Genomic DNA, 23828 nt, shown 5'->3' with positions numbered 1-23828 from the left:
CAGAGGAGGTGTGCCATTGCCTTCCAGTGAGGCTGAGAGCATGTGACTTGCCCAAGGTTACCCAGTGGGTATCATGGCTGAGCTGGGCATCGAACGCTGGTCTCCAGAGTTATAGTCCACACTGGCTTCCAATGTTGCATATATCCTTTTTATTTACTGGCATTTTTTCTCTTTCTTGCAAAGAAGCGAAAATGGCCAATGTGTCTCATCAGCTGTCTACTCCCTTTATTTTATCATCACAGTAAGACTGTGAGATAGATTAGTGAGTTGGGCCCCAAAGTCATACAGTTCGGGGACAGAAACAGCAGTGCAGCTCCCAGCATTCTCCGCTATTGGCTCTGCTGGCTAAGGTTAATGGAAGCTGCAGGCCAACAAGATCCATCGCATTGTATGAGTGCCACCCTGATCCAAGTCAAGGCTTAACAACTATATGAACTCCAGCCCATGCACTGGGGGCATTCTCTATTTATTACACTGACCTCTTCATACAGAAAGCTAGAAACCTGTGGATTGTGTTGTAGAATTTGGGTTTAATGAGTTCTAGGGCTTAAGGGTTCTAGGTTCTTGGAAAGTAGCCTTTTGGAAAATGAGACTTAAGATCTGCTAGCCAGAGAGAAAACAGGGTTAGAGCATGGGTGCTAAAATCTCTCGGTTCTCTGAAAGCATTACATGCTGCTAGGTCTTTTGAAGGTTGTAGAGTTTGAAAAATGTTACTTTTTGGACTATGGTTCCCATCCTAGCTGGGGGATCTAGGAGTTATAGTAAAAGAAGGCAACGTACTGAAGCTTTAGGATATTAGGTATCAAGTGGAAGGTATTCATATGAAGATTTTAGAGCCATGAGCCTTAGTTTGGTGGCATACCACTAGAGGATGGAAACTTTTTAAAAACCTCAACCCAGATGGGAAATGTTACATTCTCCCTGAAATGCCTTCCTTTTCATATATGATCCTGGGGGCAAGGACACAGGAAGTGGTTGCAAATACATTGGCAAAGAGGAAAGCACTTTGCACATGCTCATGGGAATTTGTGTCTTCAATCTCACTGCAGGTGTTCAAGGGCTCAGCTGTCCTAAACCTGAGCTATGGATTGAATTAATCCTGGACAGCTATTGCCAGATGGGAACACAGCTTTCCCACCTAGGGCAGTAGTGACAAATGAAACAGCTAGAGATTTTCCATGAGACCTTGGGGTTTCCAAGGCTGTTGGCTTGGGGCTAGAGCAGGTGTGTCGCTAGGTGAGAAATCCCTAGTTGCCTTTGTTGTATCCCACATGAGCTGCTGAGTGTGTTTTCCTTGGTGCAAAAGGCGCAGATTAAAGGCCATCCCCCAAGTGGGCTTGCTGTGAAAAGCAGGTGTGGGCTGAACTGGCAAACATAAGGGGTTTCGGGAGAAAACAGCAACACTGTTGAGCTGCTGTTGTTTTTCTTGTTCTCCAGTTTTGCTTTGCTGTAAAAAAACTAGTGTGGTGTAGTCTCTAGTGTAGTGGTGGAGCTAGTGTGCTGTAGTGGTTTGAGCATTGCACTGTGACTGGAGACCAGGGTTCTAATCCTTGCCTGGCCATAGAAACCCACTGGGTAATCTTGGACAAGTCACACTCTCTCAGCCTTAGAAGATGCCAATGGCAAGTCCCCTCTGAAGAAATTTGCAAAGAAAACTCTATGACAGGATCGCTTTAGGGTCGCCGTAAATTGGCAACTAATTAAAGGCACACAACAAGAGACTAGAAATGGTATAGTTTTGGACAACAGTTCCTGGAACTCTACAGCCATGTGAGATGGGGATTCTGAGATTTGTAGTCCCAAAAGCAACTTCACTTAAGTGCTGGAATAGCAAAACTTCAGTATTGTTCACAGATTAAAAACTGTGGATAATCTCATACAACTGGGGATGGGAAAAATAATTTGAGGGATGAATCTCCTCCTTAGTGCCTCACCCCATGATGGTTGCAATGGTAGATGAGAGTGCTGTGTTGTATTACGCTGCATTGTGTTCTGTTCTTTGTATGGGGAAGATGGAGGAAGAGTGAAGCCAAGTTCTTGGCCAAAATTGCTGAATGGAAAAACCATATTCACAGATTCTGGCAGGAGCTTTGATCTTCACTCATTTAAAAACTGACAGCCTGGGGGTGACATCGTGAGTGTCTGCACTGGGGTGGCACCAACCCTATTGATGCCTCTGAAGGGAGACTAATCTTCAGTTCAGTTACAATCCCACTGCTTGGAAAAAAAAACTGTTCTACAGTTTCTGCTGACATGATGATTTATCAAGTGGCTAAAATTATTAGGTTTTGTGCTGCATTCTGGGTCACTGTCAGCACCTGACATCCTTATCTCGAAGTGTGGCGTAGTGGTTTGAGTGTTGGAGTATGGCTCTGGAGGCCAGGGTTCGATTCCCAGCTCGGTCATGAAACTCACTAGGTTATCTTGGATAAGTCACTCCCTCTCGGCCTCAGGGGAAGTCAATGGCAAACCTCCTCTGAACAAATCTTGCCAAGAAAACCGTATATTTGCCTTAGGGTTGCCATGAGTCAGAAACAACTTGAAGGCACACAACAACAACAACGGCCTTGATATCTTGGATAGGTCCCTGCTGATGACCTCTACCTTCCTAGAAAACAAACGAACAAATGAAAACAAATTGAAAACAAAATCTAAATAAATAAAATGTGTAATAATGAAAGCTTCTAATTGGGGACTTGTATAGGACAATTGTGACTCTAGCCTGTACAAAATATTTTGGCATGCTACTTTTTGCTAGCTTGTTTGTGGCCCTTAAAACATTACGAAATGATCCAGTGCTCTGAGGAACTCTGCAGCTGGGCCCTGGCCACCATTTAATTTCCCACAAGGCCTCTGATACGACATTGCCCTCAGGCATTATGGGAAATTAAAAGTGTGGCCAGATCTCTAGCTGTCCTGCTAGGTGATGCCCCCACAGGTTGGCAAATTTATCAGGGTTCACAGATAGAAGAGAGGACACATTAGAAACCAACTCCTACCCTCAGTCAGATCTGGCCTCCATAGTATAATAGGGCTGGCAGAGTTTCTGTGAAGGGTTTTTTAAAAATGGTATTGCCAGTTGTAGGTGGGAGGAGGTAATAGATTTTAAGGCTCAAAGAATGGTCCTTGGATCAGGGTCATTCATCTGTAATACGCCTGGGGAAAGCAGATTGATCAGGCATGAAGCTTATGGTGCGGCCTTGGGCAAGCCACTCTCCATCTTCTTCTCTGCCTAACCTACCTCACAGGGTTACTGGGAGAATAATGTGGGATAATCCTATGTATACTGCTTGAAGCCTTTTGATGGAAGGAGGGTGATAAGGAAAGCTCTTCATGAAAGGTGAGCCTCCAATCTATTGAGGGCATCTCACAGGAAGGTGAGCTTCCCTCCTTCTCCTCCCCCTATCTAAGAGGAATCAGGTGAAAACGGAAATATCTTTGCTTTGCAATCAACCTGTTCTTCTTGGCTTTTTTTTTTTAATCCAACACCTATGCCTTCCTTCAGTAGACTTCTTGTGGGCTTCCTATCATGTAGTTTAAATGTTATATACAGTGGGCCCTTGGTATCTGCTCGGGTTTGGTTCCAAGAACACCTGTGGATACCGAAATCCATGGATGCTCAAGTTCCATGCAATACAATGGCATAGTGAAATGCTGTCCCTTATATAAAATGACAAAAACAAAGTTTGCTTTTTGGAATTTATATGTTTTTAAAAATATTTTCAAGCAAAACACTCTATAAACAAACTTTAAGGTTGAATCTGTGGATAAAAAAAATCTGTGAATACAGGCTTCCTGTAAAACAGTCACACACATTGAAGCATCTCTGATCTTGACAATTTCAAAGAAACTGAGTATGTAATTGATTTTATGCATGCATGCATGCATGTACTCTGCAATATTTCATAGATGAAAAATGAGACATGTGGGCCAGGCAGAGTACAGGCAAAATGATGATGTTGTTGTGTGCCTTCAAGTCATTGCGACTCTTAGGATGGCAAGAATTATAATGCAGAAGAACACACAAACCAAGGGAGGCTGCTTTGCTTTTGCCTGAATTTAGAGGGAAGGGCAAGTTCCCAACCTTTCTTGCAAACTATGTTTGAACTTTGAATTCAATTTGCAGCAACTGAAGTAAGGCAGGACAAGAGAGGAAAGTGAGGGAAGAAGGAGGAGAGAGAAAATGGGGACATTTTAAAAGCAGCTGAAAAAGTGGGATGGCAGAGGATTAACCAGGGCTATTCCTGCCAAAGTGGGACCGCTGGATGGTGCCATATGTGTACAGTGTACTGTATATGTATTTCACAATGAGGCAATTTTGTCAGGCCTACTAGCACCTACCCCCTACCCACACCCAGATCTTGGTTTGTCTTGGCTTGTAATGCATCAGCACATGTGCAACACATGTGTGCACACAAATTCATTTGTTCAAAGGACTTTGAAACACAGGCTCTTGATCAGAAGTAGCAGCACGTAGCTTCTTCCACCTGGGAATTGTTACAGAAACATGCGCATTACAGCATGGAAAAGCCTATATTTGATTTAAAAGAGAGAGATTCCCCATGGGCCACAAACTAGCACCCTGGTGTTAAAAACATGGAAACAACAAACAATGTGGTGATGTAGTGGCTGGCTGTTTTATTTACATTTACACATTAGATTTCCAGCTGTTCAAGGCAACATATATATTCTGCTGATTATATTTTATTCTGACAACCAACCTGTAAGGTAGGCTACAATGAGAATTACTGATCCACAGTCACTCATTAAGAACTTCATGGCTGACAGAAGATTTGAACCTGGGTTTTCCAGTCCTAAGTCTGGAAGGACGTGGGGAAGTTGGGGGAATTTGTAGCCCTTTGCATGCTGGACTGTAGTTTCTATCATCCCTGCATGCTGGGCTAAGAATAATGGAAACTGGATTTCAACATCATCTAGAGGACCACAACTTCCCAACTCTAAATGATGGGTTTGCTCTTGAATGGTAAGTTTGCATGGCTTGTCCATGTACAGTGTAAGCCTAAGCATTTTTACTCAGAAGTAAATTGTACTCTTTTTCACTGGGGCTTTTTCAAGACTTAAGTGTATATACATACATACATACAATTTCAGTCAAAGTCACTACCACTTAGCTTAACCTGCTTCCCACATGGTTTAGAAGATAAAATCGAGCTACATGCAGGAAGAGAGAGATTTAAGTGTGGTAAGAAATCCTTTTCATTTAGATAGCACTCTTTTTCACACTAATGCTAGGCTGGGAATTATGTAACCTTCCAGATGTTAGACAGCAACTCTCAGCAGCCCTAGCAAGCAAAGCAAAAATGGTGGGTTTATAAGACCTGGAGCAAACCTATACATACGCATGTCTGGTAGGGTCCTGATAAGTAGTGATAGGGTCAGGGCCACAACCAGTGGTATGCGTAGGGGTTGAAGCATGCCACTTCCTATTTTATGGGGTCTAAGGCAATTTGCTCCCTGTCCTGGGCAGCCCTGTATGGATCACTGTTCCTCCTACTTTATTTATTGGTTAATGTGTCACCTCCTACTTTTCCTTCAGTGACTCGAGATGGCAGTGTTTTGCAGGTCACTTGATGTGAGGGACTGCAATTAATTTTTTTTTTGGGTGCCCACTGGATAAAACTGCCTTTTCTTTCCTGGAAACCCATCAGGGACCACAACCCAATAGCTTGGGGCCTGGTGTCAGTCCAGAGACCAACACTTTGAGTAGTGCAGGTGTACATGGCTCTCCTCCTCTCCACTATAGACTCACAACAGCCCTGTGAGGCAGTTAAGCTCAAGGTGTATGACTGGCCTAAGGCCCCACATCCAGTAACCTTTGTCACTCTGGGGCAACTAGAACCTAGACCTCACAAGTCCTAGTTCCAGACCCAACCACTTCCCCAAACTGCCTCACTTATTCATGTTTCTTCTATTGTGTTTAGCCTGGCTAAACACAATATGGCTGATGCTTCAAGGAGCTCTCATATATAGACAACAAAACACTCTATAAACAAATTTTAAGGACCAATGAGTTTCTCTCCTCATCTCTCTCTTAAGATCCCTATGGGGCATCTCCTTCAGTATTATGTATTTATTTCCTTTATGTGATTCTTTTCTGTTTGCTGAACCTATTCTTATAGCCTGATCTTATTCAATATTTCGTCCTAGTGAGTTTAATGAGTCTTATTCCCTTGACGGTGTGCAAAGACTGTAGCCTTTTCTGTTTGTCCCAGTCTCCCGAAGCTAAAAGTCCAAGTTACAACACATGAGTACATCCTCCAGTTAGATATTTTTGAATCTCAGACAGATTCTTGCATCAGGCAACCCAAAATGCCCCATTTTCTGAATGCCTCTAAATCAGTGGCAGGCAAATTATGGACCTCCAAATTATTGGACTAAAATTCCCATGAGTCCTAGCCAGTGGTGAGAGATGATGAGAGTCGCAGTTCAACAACATTAGGAAGGCCTTAGGTTACCCATTCTTACTCTAAACCAGAACTTGGCAAAGTTATTATTTTTGGAGTTTAACTACCCTAGCCAACATGGGCAGTGGGGGATTCTGAGAGTTGCAAAACGAACAGTGTAATTTGCAGTAAATGTCAGGCGGTTGGATTCCCCTTAGCAAAAGGAAAACAAACAAATAATAGCAAACTTCTGCTTGTTTCAGTGAGAGAAAAGAAGCAAACCCAAATGTTTGTTCAGCACCTGCACCCACCCTCTCATACTGGCATAAATTTGCCACTTCCGTAGCACTTGTACTCTGTCTCGTACATGTGGGGCACAGACATGATCTCCACCACTGGCACCCGACAAGAGACTGTGGGCAGCCTCTCCACTGGGCAGAAGCGGTCCCAGGTGCGCTTGTAATCATTGGGAAGCTGGTAGGATTCTTGGGTCTGAGTGAGCAGGCCATGGTGGGGAACCGCAGTTATGTTGGGCGGTAGGCGGGGTACCCGGGTAGCATTGTAAAACCGGCAAATGTCTCGCATAGGCCCAGTTTCACGAATCAAAGGAAAGTTGTCACATTTGGGAGCATCCTTTTTGGCATAGCCAAGTAGTTCCTTCCTGCAGGAAAGGGAAAAGAGAGGCAGTATAATCAGAGCTTTTGCTTTCTCCCAAAGAGGATTAAACCAAAGTAGCCTAGAGGAGCAAGTGTCTGCAGAAAGACAAAAGGCATAAAAGGAGTATATCACACGGAGCTTTTGAGTGGTGTTGTGGCTCAGTTCCAGCTCACTTCCGAAGTGATTGCACTTCCAACAATGCAGTTTTACCTCATAAAGGGACTGTTTTATCAGACACCATTGATTTCTATGGGAGCCTCTTGCGAATTGCTTCAGTAGTGTTTCTGAAGTCACCCCTCATTTTGGTTAAAACGGAAAAAAAGTGGCTTCAGAGAATTCGCTTCCTGGCTGCCTTCGATTGCACTGCGATTTGGTCTGGTGTGGAAAAGCACTCCGATGCCACCCCCCCCTTGGCCCCTGCGTCCTGCTCCTTCATCCCCCTCCTCTTCCTTCATGCCATCTCCTCCTCTCTGCCAACCAGCCGATCCCATCATCCCCTGTGTCCCTTGCATCCTCATGGACCCCAATCTGCTCCTCTCCTTCAGCCTCCCAGCAATCCCATCATCCCTGCCTTCTCCTAGACCCCTATCCTCTCCTTCACCCTGACACCTAACCCATCATCCCCTGACTGCTCCTGCATCCCCATCTCGCCCCCTCGCCACCTAACCCATCATCCCCTGACTGCTCCTGCATCCCCATCTCGCCCCCTCTGCCACCTATCCCATCATCCCTTGACTACTCCTGCATCCTGATCCTGGCCCCAGCAACCCCCAGCCACCTATCCCATCATCCCCTGCCTTCTCCTAGACCCCATGAAGGATGACAGCTAAGGAGGGGGCAGGGAAGGAGGACAGCGTCCAGAGCCCCACTGAGCATGTGCAAGGGTGCCGATTTGAATCGTTGACCCCTCAAAGTATGCTCTGGTGTGGTAATACAATGTGCACCCGCTCCCCTTTGCTTGAGTCCGCATCACGTGACTTGCTTGGAATCGAACTGACTTCTCTTCTCCCTCACTTCGGAAGGACAACAGAAAGGCAACCAGGTGTGGAAAAACATCACGTTTTAACCTCAATCGGAATTGCTAGAGAGGAGTGACTCTGGATCTGGTGTGGAAAAACATCACGCTTTGCATTGCTAGAACAGGAGTGACTGTGGATCTGAGCTGCAACCCCCCCCCCCCCATGTGTGATAAGGTCCAAATAAGTCATTGCATGGGTAAACTTATAGTTTTTCATGGGTAGTTTCTTGAGGGGCGTTTCAGTGTTTTGACGGCGTTGGTTTTCTTAATTTTTAAACTGAAAATTGCTTTTTTATCTGTATATATTGTTTTGTATATTGTATTTTATATTTTCTCATTTGTTGATGTGTTTCCTCATTAACAATGTTGTTTTTGTGCTGTTCCCCATGCTTTGGGTTTTGTTTCTTCTTTTTAATTGTTTGATATAGTTGGCAGACTTATTTAGTAAAGATGCATTTACCTACTTTGCAGGGAAATGACTCTTGGGGAAACAAAGGAATATTGCAGAAATGTGGTATTGGCCATGGAACTCCTAAGAAGTTCCTCTGGTTTGGTTTGGTTTTGGGAGAAAAAAGTTCCAGCTTCTGAAACTGAAACCATGTAGGTCATGCCTACTAAAATCACAGATCTCGGGTCAGTTGCTGGATAAGATCCAGTAATCTAGGGTTGAAAATCATGCATTCCTTGTATTAACTTTTTCTAAACAATGCTCATTTATCCTCTCTGTCATGTTCATCCAGACCCCACCTTGTCTATTTTTTTCTAAATTCAACACCCACAACTATTGTAAACTTTTCTTTGTAAGGGATTGCTCTAGCTTTCAGATCAAGCTCTGGTAACAATAAACCGTAAAAATTTGGGGTCCCCTCAGCTGCTTTGTAGTATTTTGCACCAGAACATGTTTTGCAGCCTCTACCACTGGCTTTAACAGTTTGCAGGTTTTGCACCCTTGCAATACTATGCTTGGAGTGAAAGCAACCTCGTTGGATCTGGGGGGATTCCAACTTAAGAACTGTCTTGCTTGAAAACTAGAACTTTTGGAACCCTCTGGAACCAAGGGTTCTTTTGGCATTGAACACTGACACAAGTTAGTGTAAGCTCTATTGATGGCAAAAGATGCAGCAGATGGTACTGAGCAGAGGAGTATTTCAGCTCTTTCATGAATGAGATCCCTGATCGCCAATGGCAGAATTGCTCCCCCCCCCCAACAAATTCTACCCACTCTTCCCTTGGCCAACACCACAGGATCTAGTGAAGGCAATTGAATATAGGCTCCAAAGGGTTGAGTAGCATGGTCTTGTGGATTGAGTGTTGAACTATGACTCTGCAGAGCAGGATTCAATTCCCAGCTCAGCCATGAAACCCACTGAGTGACCTTGGGCAAGTAATATACTCTCAGCCTCAGGGGAAGGCAATGGCAAACCTCCTCCGAACAAATCTTGCCACAAAACCCCCATAATGACCTTAGGATCACCATAAGTTGGAAACGGCTTGAAGGCCTACAGCAACAGTCCAAAGGGGTTATATAGTGCAGAAGCAAACAAAGATAATCAAAGTGCCCAAGTTCAAGCCATCTTCCCCCAATAGCTTTGAGAACTATGCAAGCAGTTTAGCAACAGAGAAAAATAACTCCTCAAGTTGGTCCTGAGCCTTCATATCTTTTCCTAGCCTCAAACTGCAAAGCCAATGGAAAAAGTATCCAACAAGTTCATGAATATAATTTGTTCACACCACTGCTGTTATCATTTGGCCATGATGATTACAAGGACTCTAAAGCCCATCTGCCTGATAGGCAGAGGTCCTAGTTACTACAAGAACCCTATTTGGATCTGTCAATTACATGTGAGAAACCTTTGCCTTTTGGAGGGATGCCCTATTCTGGCAGGTAATGCTAGAACGGCAGCATGTTTCAAGGAGGAGTGGGCCGAGGGCAGAGAATGACAGAAATGTACTCACTTTGTAAAAGGATGGAAGTCTTTAGCAGTGGTGGACACATATGGTTCATTGAGCCGCAGCACTGCCTTGTCACAGATGTAGAAGGGTTTGCCTGCCATCACTTTATTCTGTGTGCTGGCCACAATGGACTGCAGTGAAGACAACAACAAAATGTCACTATTGCAGGAAGAATTTGGTAGCTGGCAACATACACACACACACACACACACACACACACACACACACACACAGTAGAGGAAACAGATGAGAAGATGGCTCGCCCAACCAGGCCTAGTATTACCATATGACACTTGGGAGAAGTTGTCAAAGTGTCAATGCCCTGCCAGGACCCACAACTGTATTGGCTCCTATTTGTTATGGTTGCATTGCAGTGAGGGGCAGATCCATATTTTGGGGGTAGAGGTAGCCCTGGTGCCACAGTGGTTAAATACTGGTAATGCAGCCACAAGATTGTGAGTTGGATACCAGGGCTCCAATGTTGACTCACCCTTCCATCCTTTTGTAGGTTGGTAAAATGAGTACCCAGCTTGTTGGGGACAATTGGCTAAAATACTGTAAAATGCTTAGAGAGTTCTGGGTTGACTGATAAGTGGTATAGAATTGTAAATACTATGTTATTACTCCTGCCCCACCACACCCTGCGCCATGCAACTATGTCTGGCCTGCCATTTTAAATTCTCATAATACCCTGGTACAATACCCCATCAAGTGTATTGTTAGAGCTTTAAACAGCACTTCTGTATTCCTGCTGTTAGCTAAGACATTGGACTACCTTCACTCCAGAAATATGGATCTGGCCCTCATTGCAATGCAACCATAGCAAATAGTGAATACAAAATGATATTTTTTTTCTAATTCCACAAGTAGCATGCAAGTAAATGCAAGACATATTTGCAAAACAATGAATCTTAATTTGGGGATTCTGACTCTGGCTAGCCCCGACTTGGCCTTAAGGAAGGAAAAAAAAAAAAGATACAGAATTATAGAAACCCCATGTCATGAAGAAATACACAATTTTAAATATGCAGATACTGCAGCACCTCTAAGCTGACAGAAAGAAGGCTGTAGCTAGGCTTTCACAGACTGAATCCACTTAATCAGAAACAAGTAGACAAGAATGTCTAACTTAAGGAGGGTTGTGGCATGGGCTTTTGTAGACTGAGATCCAAAAACACACTGCAGAAATAATCCAGTTTGAGACCACATTAACTTCCCTGGCTCAATGCTAGGGAATTGTGGGAACAGTAGTTTTGTGAGACATTTAGCTAGCTCTGATGCCACAATGAACTACAATTTCCAGGATTCCCTAGCACTGAGCCAGGGCAATTAAAGCGGTCTCAAATTGGATTATTTCTGCAGTCTGTTTTTGGATCTCAGTCTACAAAAGCCCATGCCACAACCCTCCTTCAGTTAGTCTCAGAAGAACTACAGTATCTCTTTGCATACTGATCCAAACTAATACAGCTATTATTTAAATTCTATAATTTACTGATATTCTGCATATAACATTTGACAAGCAAAATATGTAAGTGGGAGGACGTCCCCCCTGGAATACCAGATACCTTGGATGCTCCATCTGTATGATGCGCAGCCAGTCCAAAGGGCTGGGGTCCAGCATGGAAGATGGGCTCATGTGGCAGGTTGGGCCAACCTGGGTAGCGCTCCCTGGTCTCGCTTTTCTGGTTGCTCATGGTCAATGGGAACCTCCATGCCCTCACCTTCAGCTGTTGGAAAGAAAAGCCACCAGAAGAGCTGGGGATAAGAGTCAGTGGAAAGTGGGTAGGCTGGCAATAGCAAAACTCTGAAAGTTACTAGAAATTAGTTACCGTTATATATTACAGACCCAGCACTGGGAAGATATAAGCTAAATATAATACTGCAATTGGATGTTGGTAATGAGAGTATGAACCAGTGTGGTGTAGTGGTTTGAGTGCTGGACTATGACTCTGGAGAACAGGGTTCGAATCTCTGCTTTTAAAAGTTATATTTAAAGAGCATTGTAAAAGGTATTTTGACTATTTTTCCTCAAATTTTTTCTTTGCTCTAGGGTTCAAGAGGAATGAAGGTGCAATCATCACCTGTGCTTTGTGAAAATTCAAATTCACATTAAGCATGAAAGATGGATCCAGAAACTTTACTGTTGAGTCTTGAAAGATGAAGAGATGAAGAAAGAATGCTCAGTTTGAGCACTGCAGGCCAGTGTAATGGCCACCAGAAATACAAGGTTTTTTTTTTTTTTTTTGCAACATAAACATACTTTGTGTTTTCCTAATGTGCTCAAAAAGGAGTTACCCACAGCCTTTAACACTTGGTCCAGGTCCCATGATGGGAAACAGAAGTCTACTCCATCCGATGTAAGAAGTCAGAAGTAGACTTGGGTGTACAAAAGATACTACCAACGTCTTTCTCTCAGTTAGTCTCAAAGGTGCTACAAGATCCCTTTGCATACTGATCCAGACTAACACAGTTATGTCTTTGAATTCTACCAAAGAAGATGTTATTCTCCTTGGGTCACATCACTTTCTTTTATACCATCTGCATAAGGCTCTCCATGCAATCTCACATAGTTCTTTAGTGGAGGGCTGTCAAGCCACCATAATGGTAAGATTAACTGTGATACGTAACTCAGAGGCTGTACTTTCCATTGCTCAGTTTCCACCTGTGGAAAGGCAGGACTACCTGTTGACTCAAGAGATCCCATCCTGTAAGACTATGGTTCTTGAACAGAGACAAGTAGAAAACCATGTCTTCTGCCACCAACTAGGAACCACCAGTACAGCTTTTATTCTCTCTGCTCTCTGTTTTCCATATTATTCTGAATAACAGGCTACTAAATGGAAGGCATTGGTCTTGTAGACACGGTGATATCAGTACATCCATTCCTTCTTCTTGAGTCATCCTGAATCAAAGTTTTAACTTTCTTACCTTTTAGGTCTGTTAAGAGCTATCATGGTGTAGTGGTTTGAGCATTAGACTATGATTCTGGAGGCCAGGGTTCAATTCCCAGCTCAGCCATGGAACCCATTGGGTGACCCTGAGCAAGTCACATACTCTCAGCCTCAGAGGAAAGCAATGGCATATCTCCCTTGAACAAATCTTGCCAAAAAAACAAAAACAAACAATGATAGGGTTGCCAAAGAGGAAAACAGGTCTGCTACCAGAAACCTAACTGTTTCCTTCATCTGATTGAAAATCTCAGAATAAAAGGCTCCATTCCCTGAGGTCCAAAATTTGTCTGCTCAGCTCATCTGCTGTCTCATTGAGCTGCCCATACAAATACGCTGCTGACACAGAATGTAGGTAACTCTGCTCAAACCACCAGAACTGGTGTTTTGCTCATAAGATGCTTCCCCCATTAGATGCTAAGACTTTGTTTCTCCTGTTCTCATGATGTGGACCTTTGTGGAAATGGTATCCATCTTTACAAGAATGTCTTTTCCTTTTAATAGTGGAAGAAAGGTATGCAGTAGTAGTCTGAATGTCATCAGCTGTAGCCAACTGATGCTATGGGAAGAATCTGTTGTGGAGTCCACCTGCCTTGTGTGAAATCTGAAACACACTGAGCTCCCTACCCTTTCAGGTCTGCATCTCCTGTCTCTTGAATAATTTCTGGCACTATTACTATTGAGTTGAATGACTTTCTTAATGTTGGGGTTACATGGATTGCTAAGTGTTTCTGCGATTTCCTTCTGAAATGGCAGAAACAACCATAATAATGTTCGTTCATAGCCTCTGTTCTGCAGAACACATGGCATGCATGCCACCAGCATGGCATAAGTCATGCCACGAACATCAGTCTAATGTCCTCCTGTTGATTAACTATTTTATCTTTTCTGTCTTGTTTTCCGAAAGGAATACCATTTCCACTCTGTTACCGATGATGGCTCCCAGATGCAGCAGCTGCTGTAAAGAAATAAAATGACTCTTTCAACTATTTACTAGAAAGCTGTGTAATGCTAGACATATTACAGTGCCTTGAACATCCTTTTATCCTTGCTAAAAGATGGGAGAATGGATTAGGAGATTATCAAGCTAATAGTGCATATGTACTCTCCTTGATTTCAGATGAGCTGCCAATGGCACTAAGACCTTGATGGACACTCTTCAGGCTGTACCTTTCATTTAAAAAGGGGCTTCCTTTTACCAGGGGACCTTTTGTCTTAGTCCACTATGTTCACAGAGGCCTCTCCTAGCTCTCTTTAGCCCAATGTGTGGCTGCCCTGGCAAACACCAAGAAAGTGACAAGAAGCTTTCACAGCCTGTGCAGATGTATTGAGAACTTTCTAGGAAACTTCAACCTATTAACATCAGATGTCAAGCACATCTGAGGTAGAGCACAGATGGGCAAAGTGCAGCCCTCAGTCCCTCCACACTCATTGGAGCAATCTTTTTCCTAGTCCAAAAAGTGAAATGACTCATAAGGACTCTTTTTTGACCCTTTTCTGCTCTCACATGGCTACAGAGCATACAAATTCTTCCACTGTATGATGGGGAAGCAGCTCTTTTACACTGTTTTCATTCCCAGGGTGATGGTGCCCCTTGTTTGGATGGTAGAGAATGACTGATCCCTCACATCTTGGTTCTCGCTGCTTTCCCAAAGGACAGGAGAAGGCCCATCACTCTGACAGCACAGTTCATAATCCATTTTGAAATCTACTAGGTCTGTCCTGCACTATACAGTTATATCAGTTACATGCCAATTTAACTTCATGGCTCCATCCCATGGAATCCTGGGATTTTTTTTTAAATTGTGAGGTATTTAGAATCCTCCACCAGAGTGCTCCAGTGCCTTGTTGTTGCTGCTGCTGCTACTGTATGCCTTTAAGGCATTTCCGGCTTATGGTGATGGGGCTTTCTTGGGAAGATTTATTCAGAACAGGTTTGCCATGGCCATCCTTTGAGGCTGAGAGAGTATGGCTTACCCAAGGTTGCCCAGTGGGTTTCTATGGCCAAGAAATCAAAAACCCGTATCCAGAGCCGTAGTCCAATGCTTAAACCACACTGGATCTCTTTCTTGTGCCTCACCAAACTGCAAATGCCAGGATCCCACAGGTCACAGCCATGGCAAGGAAAGTGTTATCAAAGTGTTACAAGTGTGAGTGTAAAAGGGACTCCAGTCCAGAAGTGCAGGTAGAGTCCCTCTTCCTTTATAATTGGGGGTGGGAAGGAAGGTTGGATGTCACATTACTTACCCCAACACAGGCAGAAGAATCAAGGCTTTGCAATGCTGCGGTCAAAGTAGATGCCAACTCAGCTCTGTAAAATGTCATGCTGCGAGAGAAGATGCTCTTCATCCCCTCTGGGGCTGGCCTTTTATGCTATAATCCTCATGTCCCATCCTGTGGCCTTGCGACTGAATTCTAAAACCTCCCCCTTTCTAATCCTCTCTGTTCTTTCTACATCTCCTCCACCTGCCATGATGTACAATGGCTCTTTGGGAGGCAAAGGATCCCACCCATTCTTTCCCTGTCAAAGCCACCAGTCTGCTCTTTTCAGATTCTAAACACTACACTTTCCGTACCCAGGTTCTGGTACTTTCCTTCCTTCCAAAGAATTTCTTACCTTCTCTTTCAGATCTTTAATATAGTGGACCTTGTTGTGTGCATCGGCCACGAAGTGGCGAGGATGAGCCAGTATTCCTCCATGGGCCTTCGGGCCATAGGCGAGTTGTGCGGTGGTTGCCAGGCGTGGAATAACTTCATCTCGAAACCCTTTCTCAGAACCAGGAGGCAAGGGCTCATGGACTGTAGACTGGTGATGGAGAGAGGTGGGGAAAGAAACAAAATATTTATTTTTTTATTTCATTTCATTTCATTTTTATGCTTCCTTTCTTCCAGAAAGGGACCCCAGATGGCTCACGGGATAAAAACATTTTTAAAACTTTACAATAAGAATGTTAAGACAATTGAAAACATCTGGGTCAAACAACAAAATCAACGTAAAAGCATACACAATTTAAAATCATAACTGAAATACAAAAGAGAAACCCAGTGTGGTGTAGTGGTTTGAGTTTTGGACTAGGACTACAGAGGACAGGGTTCAATTCTCAGCTCAGCCATGAAACCCACTGGCTAACCTTGGGCAAGTCATATGCTTTTAGCCTCAGGGGAAGGCAATGGCAAACCTTCTCCAAACCAATCTTGCCAAGGCAACCCCATGATAGGTTTGTCTTAGGGGCGCCATAAGTCAGAACGGACTTGGAGGCTCACAGCAACCACCATGACTACTGCAGCAAACACAAAAGAGCAGTGACGGTATAATAAGTGGGTGGAGGGAAGCAAACAGAAATGCAAGTACTGAACTGTAAAACAAAGAAGGTATTTTTTCTAAGAGGACCCAGCATCCTGGTTCTGTCATCAGAACTCTGGTATGCTCTTAATTTTTTTTAACTACACATTTGTTTTAAACTGTTATAAGCCACCTTGAGTCCCGAACGAGGATTGGGGGCTGGATGGGATATAAACAAACAAACAAACAAACAATACTGTACTCATTAATTCATTTATTAATATTATTATCACTGTTATTAACATCCTGTCTTTCTTTTCCAATCCAGGATGTAAGGTGGCTAACCATAATAATAATAATAATAATAATAATAATAATAATAATAATAATAATAATAATTATTATTATTTTGGTAAGCCACCTTCCATCCTGGACCGGAGTGTGGTGGAGTCTCCTTGGAAGTCTTTAAACAGAGGCTGGATGGCCATCTGTCGGGGATGCTTTGATTGAGATTTCCTGCATGGCAGAGGGTTGGACTGGATGGCCCTCATGGTCTCTTCCAACTCTACGATTCTATGATTCTAATAATAATAATAGTAATAATAATAAATGTATCTTCTACCCAACTTAAAATGCAATTACACTATCAATAAAATTAAAACCATGTACAGTACACTGGGCCCTCGGTATCCGCTGGGGTTTGGTTCTAAGACACCCTGGTGGATACCAAAATCTGGGGAGGCTCAATTCCTATTACCGGTAATTAGAATGCCATAGCCATTTTGTATCAATTGGCAAAATCAAAATTTGCTCTTTTTTTGGAATATATATATTTGGAATTTATATATAAATTCCAAAAACAGAGAGCAAATCTTGATTTTGCCATTTGATAGAAAGGACTCTCATTTTGCTATGGCAGTCTAATATATATATATATATATATATATATATGGTTTTATATATATATGGTTTGGAAAATATTCCATATATATTCCATATATATATATCTTTATATCCACAGATATTTAAATATATGGAAAATATTCCATATTATATCTATATATCTATATCTATATGGAATATTTTCCAAGCCATGGATGCTTGAATCTGTGGATTTAAAAAACAACAACAATTCAGGTAAAACTAAAACTAACATTTTAAAATCCAAACAATAACCATGTGCAGAGTTCGATAAATAGGGAAGTCTTATTCATGGCCAAGTATTTTATCCCAGGATGGCACAGCACTGAGCCATGGCAGTTAAAGCAGTGTCAAACCGGATCATCACTGCTGCAGTGTGGATGCAACCCAGGATGCCTCTCCGACCCAACCCAACCCAACCCAAATGGTGCCAGGCCAGCCCCTTTCCCTGCCCATTCCATGTCCTGAGTCTGCTCACTCTTGCATAGGGGGGTAAGGAGGGCAATGGGGGGATATAGCGGTGCCCCACTCCACTGCTGGTCAGCCTCCAGTCCTGCTTGCCTCCCTGGGTGGGCACCTGCGACCAGGACTCTGCTTGCCAGCCAAGGGGGAGAGTCAGCAAAGTGCCTGCCATGCGAGCCTTTACTTTGTGGACATGGTTGCTGCGGGCTGCAGCTGCTAAGAGAGCAGCTGTTGGGTGGGCAGGAAGAGGCGGGGCCAGTGGAATGCTGGTGACAATGGTTGCCATGGGTACAGGAACGCTCAAGTGCCCAGTGTTCCATCCTCCTTCCTTTGATGTGAGCCCTGGGTGCTGTAACTCATGATGTCACACCCCATTGACCTCTTCTTCCCATTTCACACCATACAGAATCCTTAGCCATGCTTTTTTGCACTAATGTTACTCACCAGTCGTAATTCCCATATGTACTACTGAATGTACACTCATCCCTCTGTATTTGGGGATTTGATTATTCGCAGATTTGATTAATATGTTCTCTCTAGGAATATCTAGGTCCTCCAGTGCAACTCTATGGTCAATTTAACCAAATGTTGCACTGAAAGAGATTCCTAGAGAGAATACTCTACTAGGCCTTTGTAGCTCCTCCAGTGCAGTTCTGTGGTCAGTGTCTGTCAGACGTTGACCACAGAGTTGTGCCAGAGGATCTAGAGAGGTGTCCTCTCCGGTAAAAACATGGCGTTTTTGTTATTTGTGGTTTTTCCATATTCACAGGGGTCTTGTGCCCCTAAACCTAGCGAATATGGAGGGGCAGGTGTAATGCTAACAGTTCTGATATAAACAACCAGCAAAATTAAAAATTAGACCTTCAAATTACAATGCTGTGTGCACCGCCTAAATGTATTTATATACACACAGTGAAGATCTAGTTAAAATGTGGCATTGTTAATGGAAATGTAAAAATAATAAAAATGTCAAAAAATTCTGAATATAGGCTCCAAAGGGTTGAGTAGCATGGTGTTGTGGTGAAGAGATATTTTTTCTCTCTTTATTATGTCAAAGGCCCAAAATTTCAATTAAAATAAATTAAAAGTTTGACATTTGAAATTTTAATTTTAAAAAATTTAAAAAATTCTGGGAAAGGGCCACTGCTTTCTCCTCCCGATTAGCTTCTCCTCATCACTCCCACCATCTCTAAAGCATTTTCAAGGGAAGCAGATGAATGCCACTGCCTGTTTCTGCCTAAATGTAAGTAAATTTACAGCGCTTTATAAATAAAGGTTAATAATAATAAATAATAATATTTGAAGAGCAGTGGTCCAGTGAAGAGGATCATTGCTTTTGCTCGTTGCAGTTGGTGGTTGTTGTATTCCTTCTTCAAGTCTTATGGTGACCCCGCCAAACCTTCTCAAACCCTATTATGGGGTTCTCTGGGCATGTTTCTTCAGAGGGAGTTTGTCCTTGCCACCCTCTGAGGCTGAGATAGTGTGACTTGCCCAAGGTCCAAAACCCAATGGGTTTCCATGGCTGAGCTAGAACTCAAATCCTGGTCTCCAGAGTCACAGTTCAACACTAAAACCACTATTATGTCTTTGCAACCCAACCCATGTTACGTTCTGCAACCCCTCCATCCCTGGTTGTGTTTGTGTCTCTCTTCAAGTTGCCTTTGGACTTATTTATTTATTTATGATTTATTTACTGTATTTATACCCTGCTCTTCAGCCAGAAAAGGCTCTCAGGGCAGCTTAGGGCCTGAACAGACAGGCCAAAATAAAGCTGCCTCGGGTCACTTTGGAGGTATGCTGTTTAAATGGTACATGCATCATAAGAGGCCAGAAACTGCATCAAAGCTGCACTCTAGTCCTTGGGATTGGAGTGTGGTTGTAGGGTCCTTAGTTAATTAGATATTTCCCTGCCCTCAGGCTTACAATCTAAAAAAGACATGACACAAAAGGAGAAGGGACTTGGTTTTGAAAACTCACACAGAGATTTTTCTGCCTTTTTCATGGACCTAATGAAGATTATTACCAAAATGAGAGTTTCGGAATTGGTCTCAGGATCAACATGGCTGAGGATAAAACAAAATCCACAAAAGAGTGATATCTTTACTGGCCAACTAAAATGCACAAAACACTTCATGCAAGCTATCAAAGCCCCACTGGTTTTTTTCATTGGGCAAAGGATGTTTAAAAATCATACAGGAGAAGAAAAGTGACAGTGTTGGAGTCACAGGTCTACATTTTGCATCAGGTGTTGCTTCTGTTGTAGTTAAGGAGGCTTTGTTACGATATGTTTATGCCATTAGGTGGCACTCAAAGCCAGAGAATGCTTTCCTTTCTGGCATCCCAGGAAAAGCAATAGGTTTTGGGGGTAACCCACTGAGCAGCCATGGGAGTTTATCACACTGGGGCTGATTTTGGCATTAAAGAGAGATGAAAGTGCATTTAAAGCATCTTGCAAATGAAGTGGAAATGGCGAGTAATGAAGCGATATCGGAAATGCATTGCTGCTGAAATCCCGAAAGTAAAAAGATGTGCATTAATGCTTCTTTGTGACCACTTTAAAGGTGGGTTTTGTGCAACATTATGTGAAATTGTTACACGTAATTATGCAATTTTTCCAGGACATTTATGGGATAAACTCCCAATCTCCTTCGTGTGATAAACTCCATGGGATAATTGAGGGAAGGTGCATGGATATAAAGTGCAGCTTTGGCAGACAGAAGGCAGAGAGACAGGACGGATTTGCTTGTCTCCAAACTTAAGAACATTTTTAAAAACCCACCTACCTCTTTAAGCTGGGTTTGTGGAATGTCCAGATGTTGAGAATGAGAACTCACACAACTCCTTCCTATTGTCTATGTAGGTTGGGGCTTCTGGGAGTTGAAGTCCAAACATCTGGAGTGCTAAAAATTCCCTGGTTCTAACTTCAGCTCTGCCATTGGGATTTAGTGAGTGTTGGACAAGGATCCAGGATGATGTGGTTTCATATCTCCACTTAGTTACAGAGACCATTGGGTGACTTGGGCAAGTTACACTCTCTTAGCCTCAGAGAAATGCAATGGCAAACATCCTCTGAAGAAACCATGCCAAGAAGACCCAATGGTAGGGTTGCCATAAGTTAAAATTGACTCGGGGACACGTAAGAACAATATTTACAGTGTTAATGTAGTCGTTGCAGTCTGCAGTTTTTGCACTGAATTTCTCACTGATTTAACTTCTTATGATCACACAAATGCACATCCATCCATCCATCCACTCATCTAGCTGGACTTGGCAATCTAGAATTTAGAATCATACATATGTAGCTTATGAAAGTGGAAAGCTTTTGCTATTACTAACTATAAACTATGGTCCTCTTGGTCACAGCATCTGACTAATTTTATTCCTCTATTTTCTTCACCTCTTCCATGCTTATTGAACCTTCTTTCCTGACAAAATGTTCTGGAGAACCTGACCATATACCCACTCTTCTGTGTATTATGGTGGTTCATGACTAGTATCTTGCCCAGCTATGGGCTTTGGGATGTTTTCTTCTCAGGACTGTCACTTCTATCTTTGTTTCATTTAAAAAAATATTATTTTAAGGTGCCACAGAACTCTCTGTCGCTCTGAAGATCGGTGTCAGCTTAGAGCATTTGATACAAAGCTTGTGTTTCTAAATTGACTGAAAGATGCAAAGGAATAACACAGAACAAATACAGTTTTAAGAGAAAAGATAAAGTTAGCTTCTTCCTAGGCACAGAGTGTGAGTAAATGACATGAGCAGGTTGAATATTTTCCCCTTTGGGGAGAAGTCAGAGGCAAAGTTGGTGTTGAGTAGTTCTGTTTTCTCTGTTACCTATTAGCATTTCATCATCTTCTCCATGGAGCATCTCAACTGCTTCCGTGTTCTTACATAATCAAACACACACGTGCATACACCCACCTTTGAAAATCATTTTTAATCTTCCATGTAATCCTGAGTTCATGCTGTGCTTTAGCCTCTTGACTTTCTCCCTACAAATATTAGCACCTTGTTTTTGCTCTTGTTTTGTCTCTTCTTCTGTTTCTGAAAGCTGTTTATGCAACCATCCTCTTTTGTTCAGACAGTTCCCTTGAGGAGGAAGTTGACTTGTTTTCTGCTGCTCCAGAGAACAGGACCCGGAGCAGTGGATGCAAGCTCCAGGAAAAGAGATTCCACCTCAACTGTAAGAGTTGTTCGACAGTGGAACACACTCCCTCGGAGTGTAGTGGAGTCTCCTTCTTTAGAGGTCTTCAAAGAGAGGCTGGATGGCCGTTGGGGATGCTTTGATTGAGAGTTCCTGCATGGCAGAATGGGGTTGGACTGGATGGCCCTTGCGGTCTCTTCCAACTCTGATTCTATGATTCTACTTTCTCACTGGAATTGTTTTCACCTTTTAGAACTTACATCCATCATGTACTCCCTTTTCTTTGAATATTTATTACCATGGGATCTTTCTTACTATTCTTGAGCCTATTGAGAATTGCTTTCCTAAAGTTCAGATTGAAATTTGGCTTTTATAAGCAACCCCTTCTCTCTATATGACAGTTTTTTAGGAGGATATGGTCACTTCCATTACCGTCTTGTCATTGGCATGCTCTTCTGTGTTGATGAAGATCAAAGATAGTCAATCTGCTTTTTCCTAGGGAAAATGCTTTTCCCCTGGAAAATTTATTGAATTATACATTCTTGGCAAGTTTGATTTCCAACGGATAACAGGGAAGTTTTCTATTAATATTCTCTCTCTCTCTAATAAACAAACAAACAAACCATCCATGTTTTCATTCTGGGTTGGAGGTCTATTGCAGAGCCCAACATTGATGTCACTGTTGTTTCTCTTTCCTATACTATATATATATATATATATATATACACACACACACACACACACACACACACATACACACACAGAGTGTGTGTTTGTGTGTGTTCCTAACCTTTTTTCAATGCTCCAAGTAATGGATCTCCTTAGAGGTGTACATATCTTTTGTATACAATGTTACTCCCTTTCCTTCCTGCTTAAGTTTGTTCAATTTGATTAAGTTATAACCATTCATTCATTCATTCAACTTATGAGTCCCACCAGGTTTCAGTAATGCCAATTCAGTTATATTTGTCTTCATTTGTTAAGAGTTCAAGTTCATCTTGTTTACTTCCCAAAACCAATACACTAGTTTAAACACATCTGAAATTATGGCTCATTTATTTTATGGAGCATTTATTCCATCTGTTTCATTATCACTTTTATACATCTTTGTGGGCTCACACTCCACAATCTGAATTTTCCCAACATCATTGAAGCTATTGTTGCCAGTGTATAGTACCCTTGTCCTCTGAAATCTTTCCCCACAGGATTCATTTTAAAGCCCTCCTGACCATGTTTGCAAGTCCCATAGAAAAGCCGTTATTTCTTATCAATTGTTGCGAGGTGCAATTCATATCTTGCCTGAGATCCTTTCATGGATGGACCTGCAGACAAAGCTCTGAGAAAGCAAAACTTTCTTGATGATGTTATCAGATCAGCCAGTTGTTCACTTGTATATTATTGTCTCTTTTTCTGGGTCATGACCTTCACCAATAAGTAATAAAATAACAGACTGTGCCCCATGGTCCTTTAGCCTCCTACCCTTGCAATGCACTGAAGACTATGTCTGGAAGTAACATTGTCCTTACATGGTTCAGAAAGAAAAGGCTATGGTCAGTGGGCTTCAGGAATCATGCCAGCTTCTATGTCACATCTCACATCTTTTATACTCAAAGTGGTGGTGAAGGGACCAATGCCAGTCTGGGAGTTATCAGCTGCCACTCCATGGTAAATTTCGAGGAAAGAAAGAATTGTAGTCAATGGGCACAAATATGGTACTGGTTGCTAGCGACTAAGGAGGGGGGAATGCCAGTCACCCACATCTGACAGTAAATAAAGCATTGTTTTATTGGATCCATTGTTTGAACCTGTCCTTTCTTTGCTATGCTAAACAGATGCTCCAGCTGCAGATCCTTAAAGGATTAAAAGATGTACTCTAAATACTAACACATTTATTATAGTGTTAACTTTCATGTTCATTTCCTTAGATGCAAGAAGAATTGTCCTAAGCTGGCATGCATATACATACATGGCTGTGCCATTCCCCATCCCCCAGCTAACACAATTGTCTCTGTTTGTATGCCAACCTGAAAGACTTCT

General features: G+C 42.6%; 1 protein-coding gene across 1 annotated transcript; it reads right to left on the bottom strand.

Annotated features, from left to right (window-relative positions):
- Positions 1 to 4630: 4630 nt before the first annotated feature.
- LOC149308980 (stabilizer of axonemal microtubules 3-like) lies at positions 4631 to 17819 on the bottom strand. The gene is made up of 5 exons (XM_089534049.1): positions 17663 to 17819; positions 15598 to 15786; positions 11598 to 11759; positions 10036 to 10163; positions 4631 to 7065 (listed from the first exon to the last, which is right to left on the bottom strand). The coding sequence occupies exons 1-5, from the start codon at positions 17816 to 17818 to the stop codon at positions 6720 to 6722; spliced, it is 981 nt and encodes a 326-aa protein (XP_089390175.1). The 5' UTR covers position 17819; the 3' UTR covers positions 4631 to 6719.
- Between the last annotated feature and the right edge of the window lie 6009 nt (positions 17820 to 23828).

Source organism: Sceloporus occidentalis, unplaced genomic scaffold (genome assembly GCF_023333645.1).
Source record: "Sceloporus occidentalis isolate IW3139 unplaced genomic scaffold, rSceOcc1.0.p SCAF_7, whole genome shotgun sequence".
NCBI lineage: Eukaryota > Metazoa > Chordata > Lepidosauria > Squamata > Phrynosomatidae > Sceloporus > Sceloporus occidentalis.
This window is presented reverse-complemented; position numbering and strand designations above follow the sequence as displayed.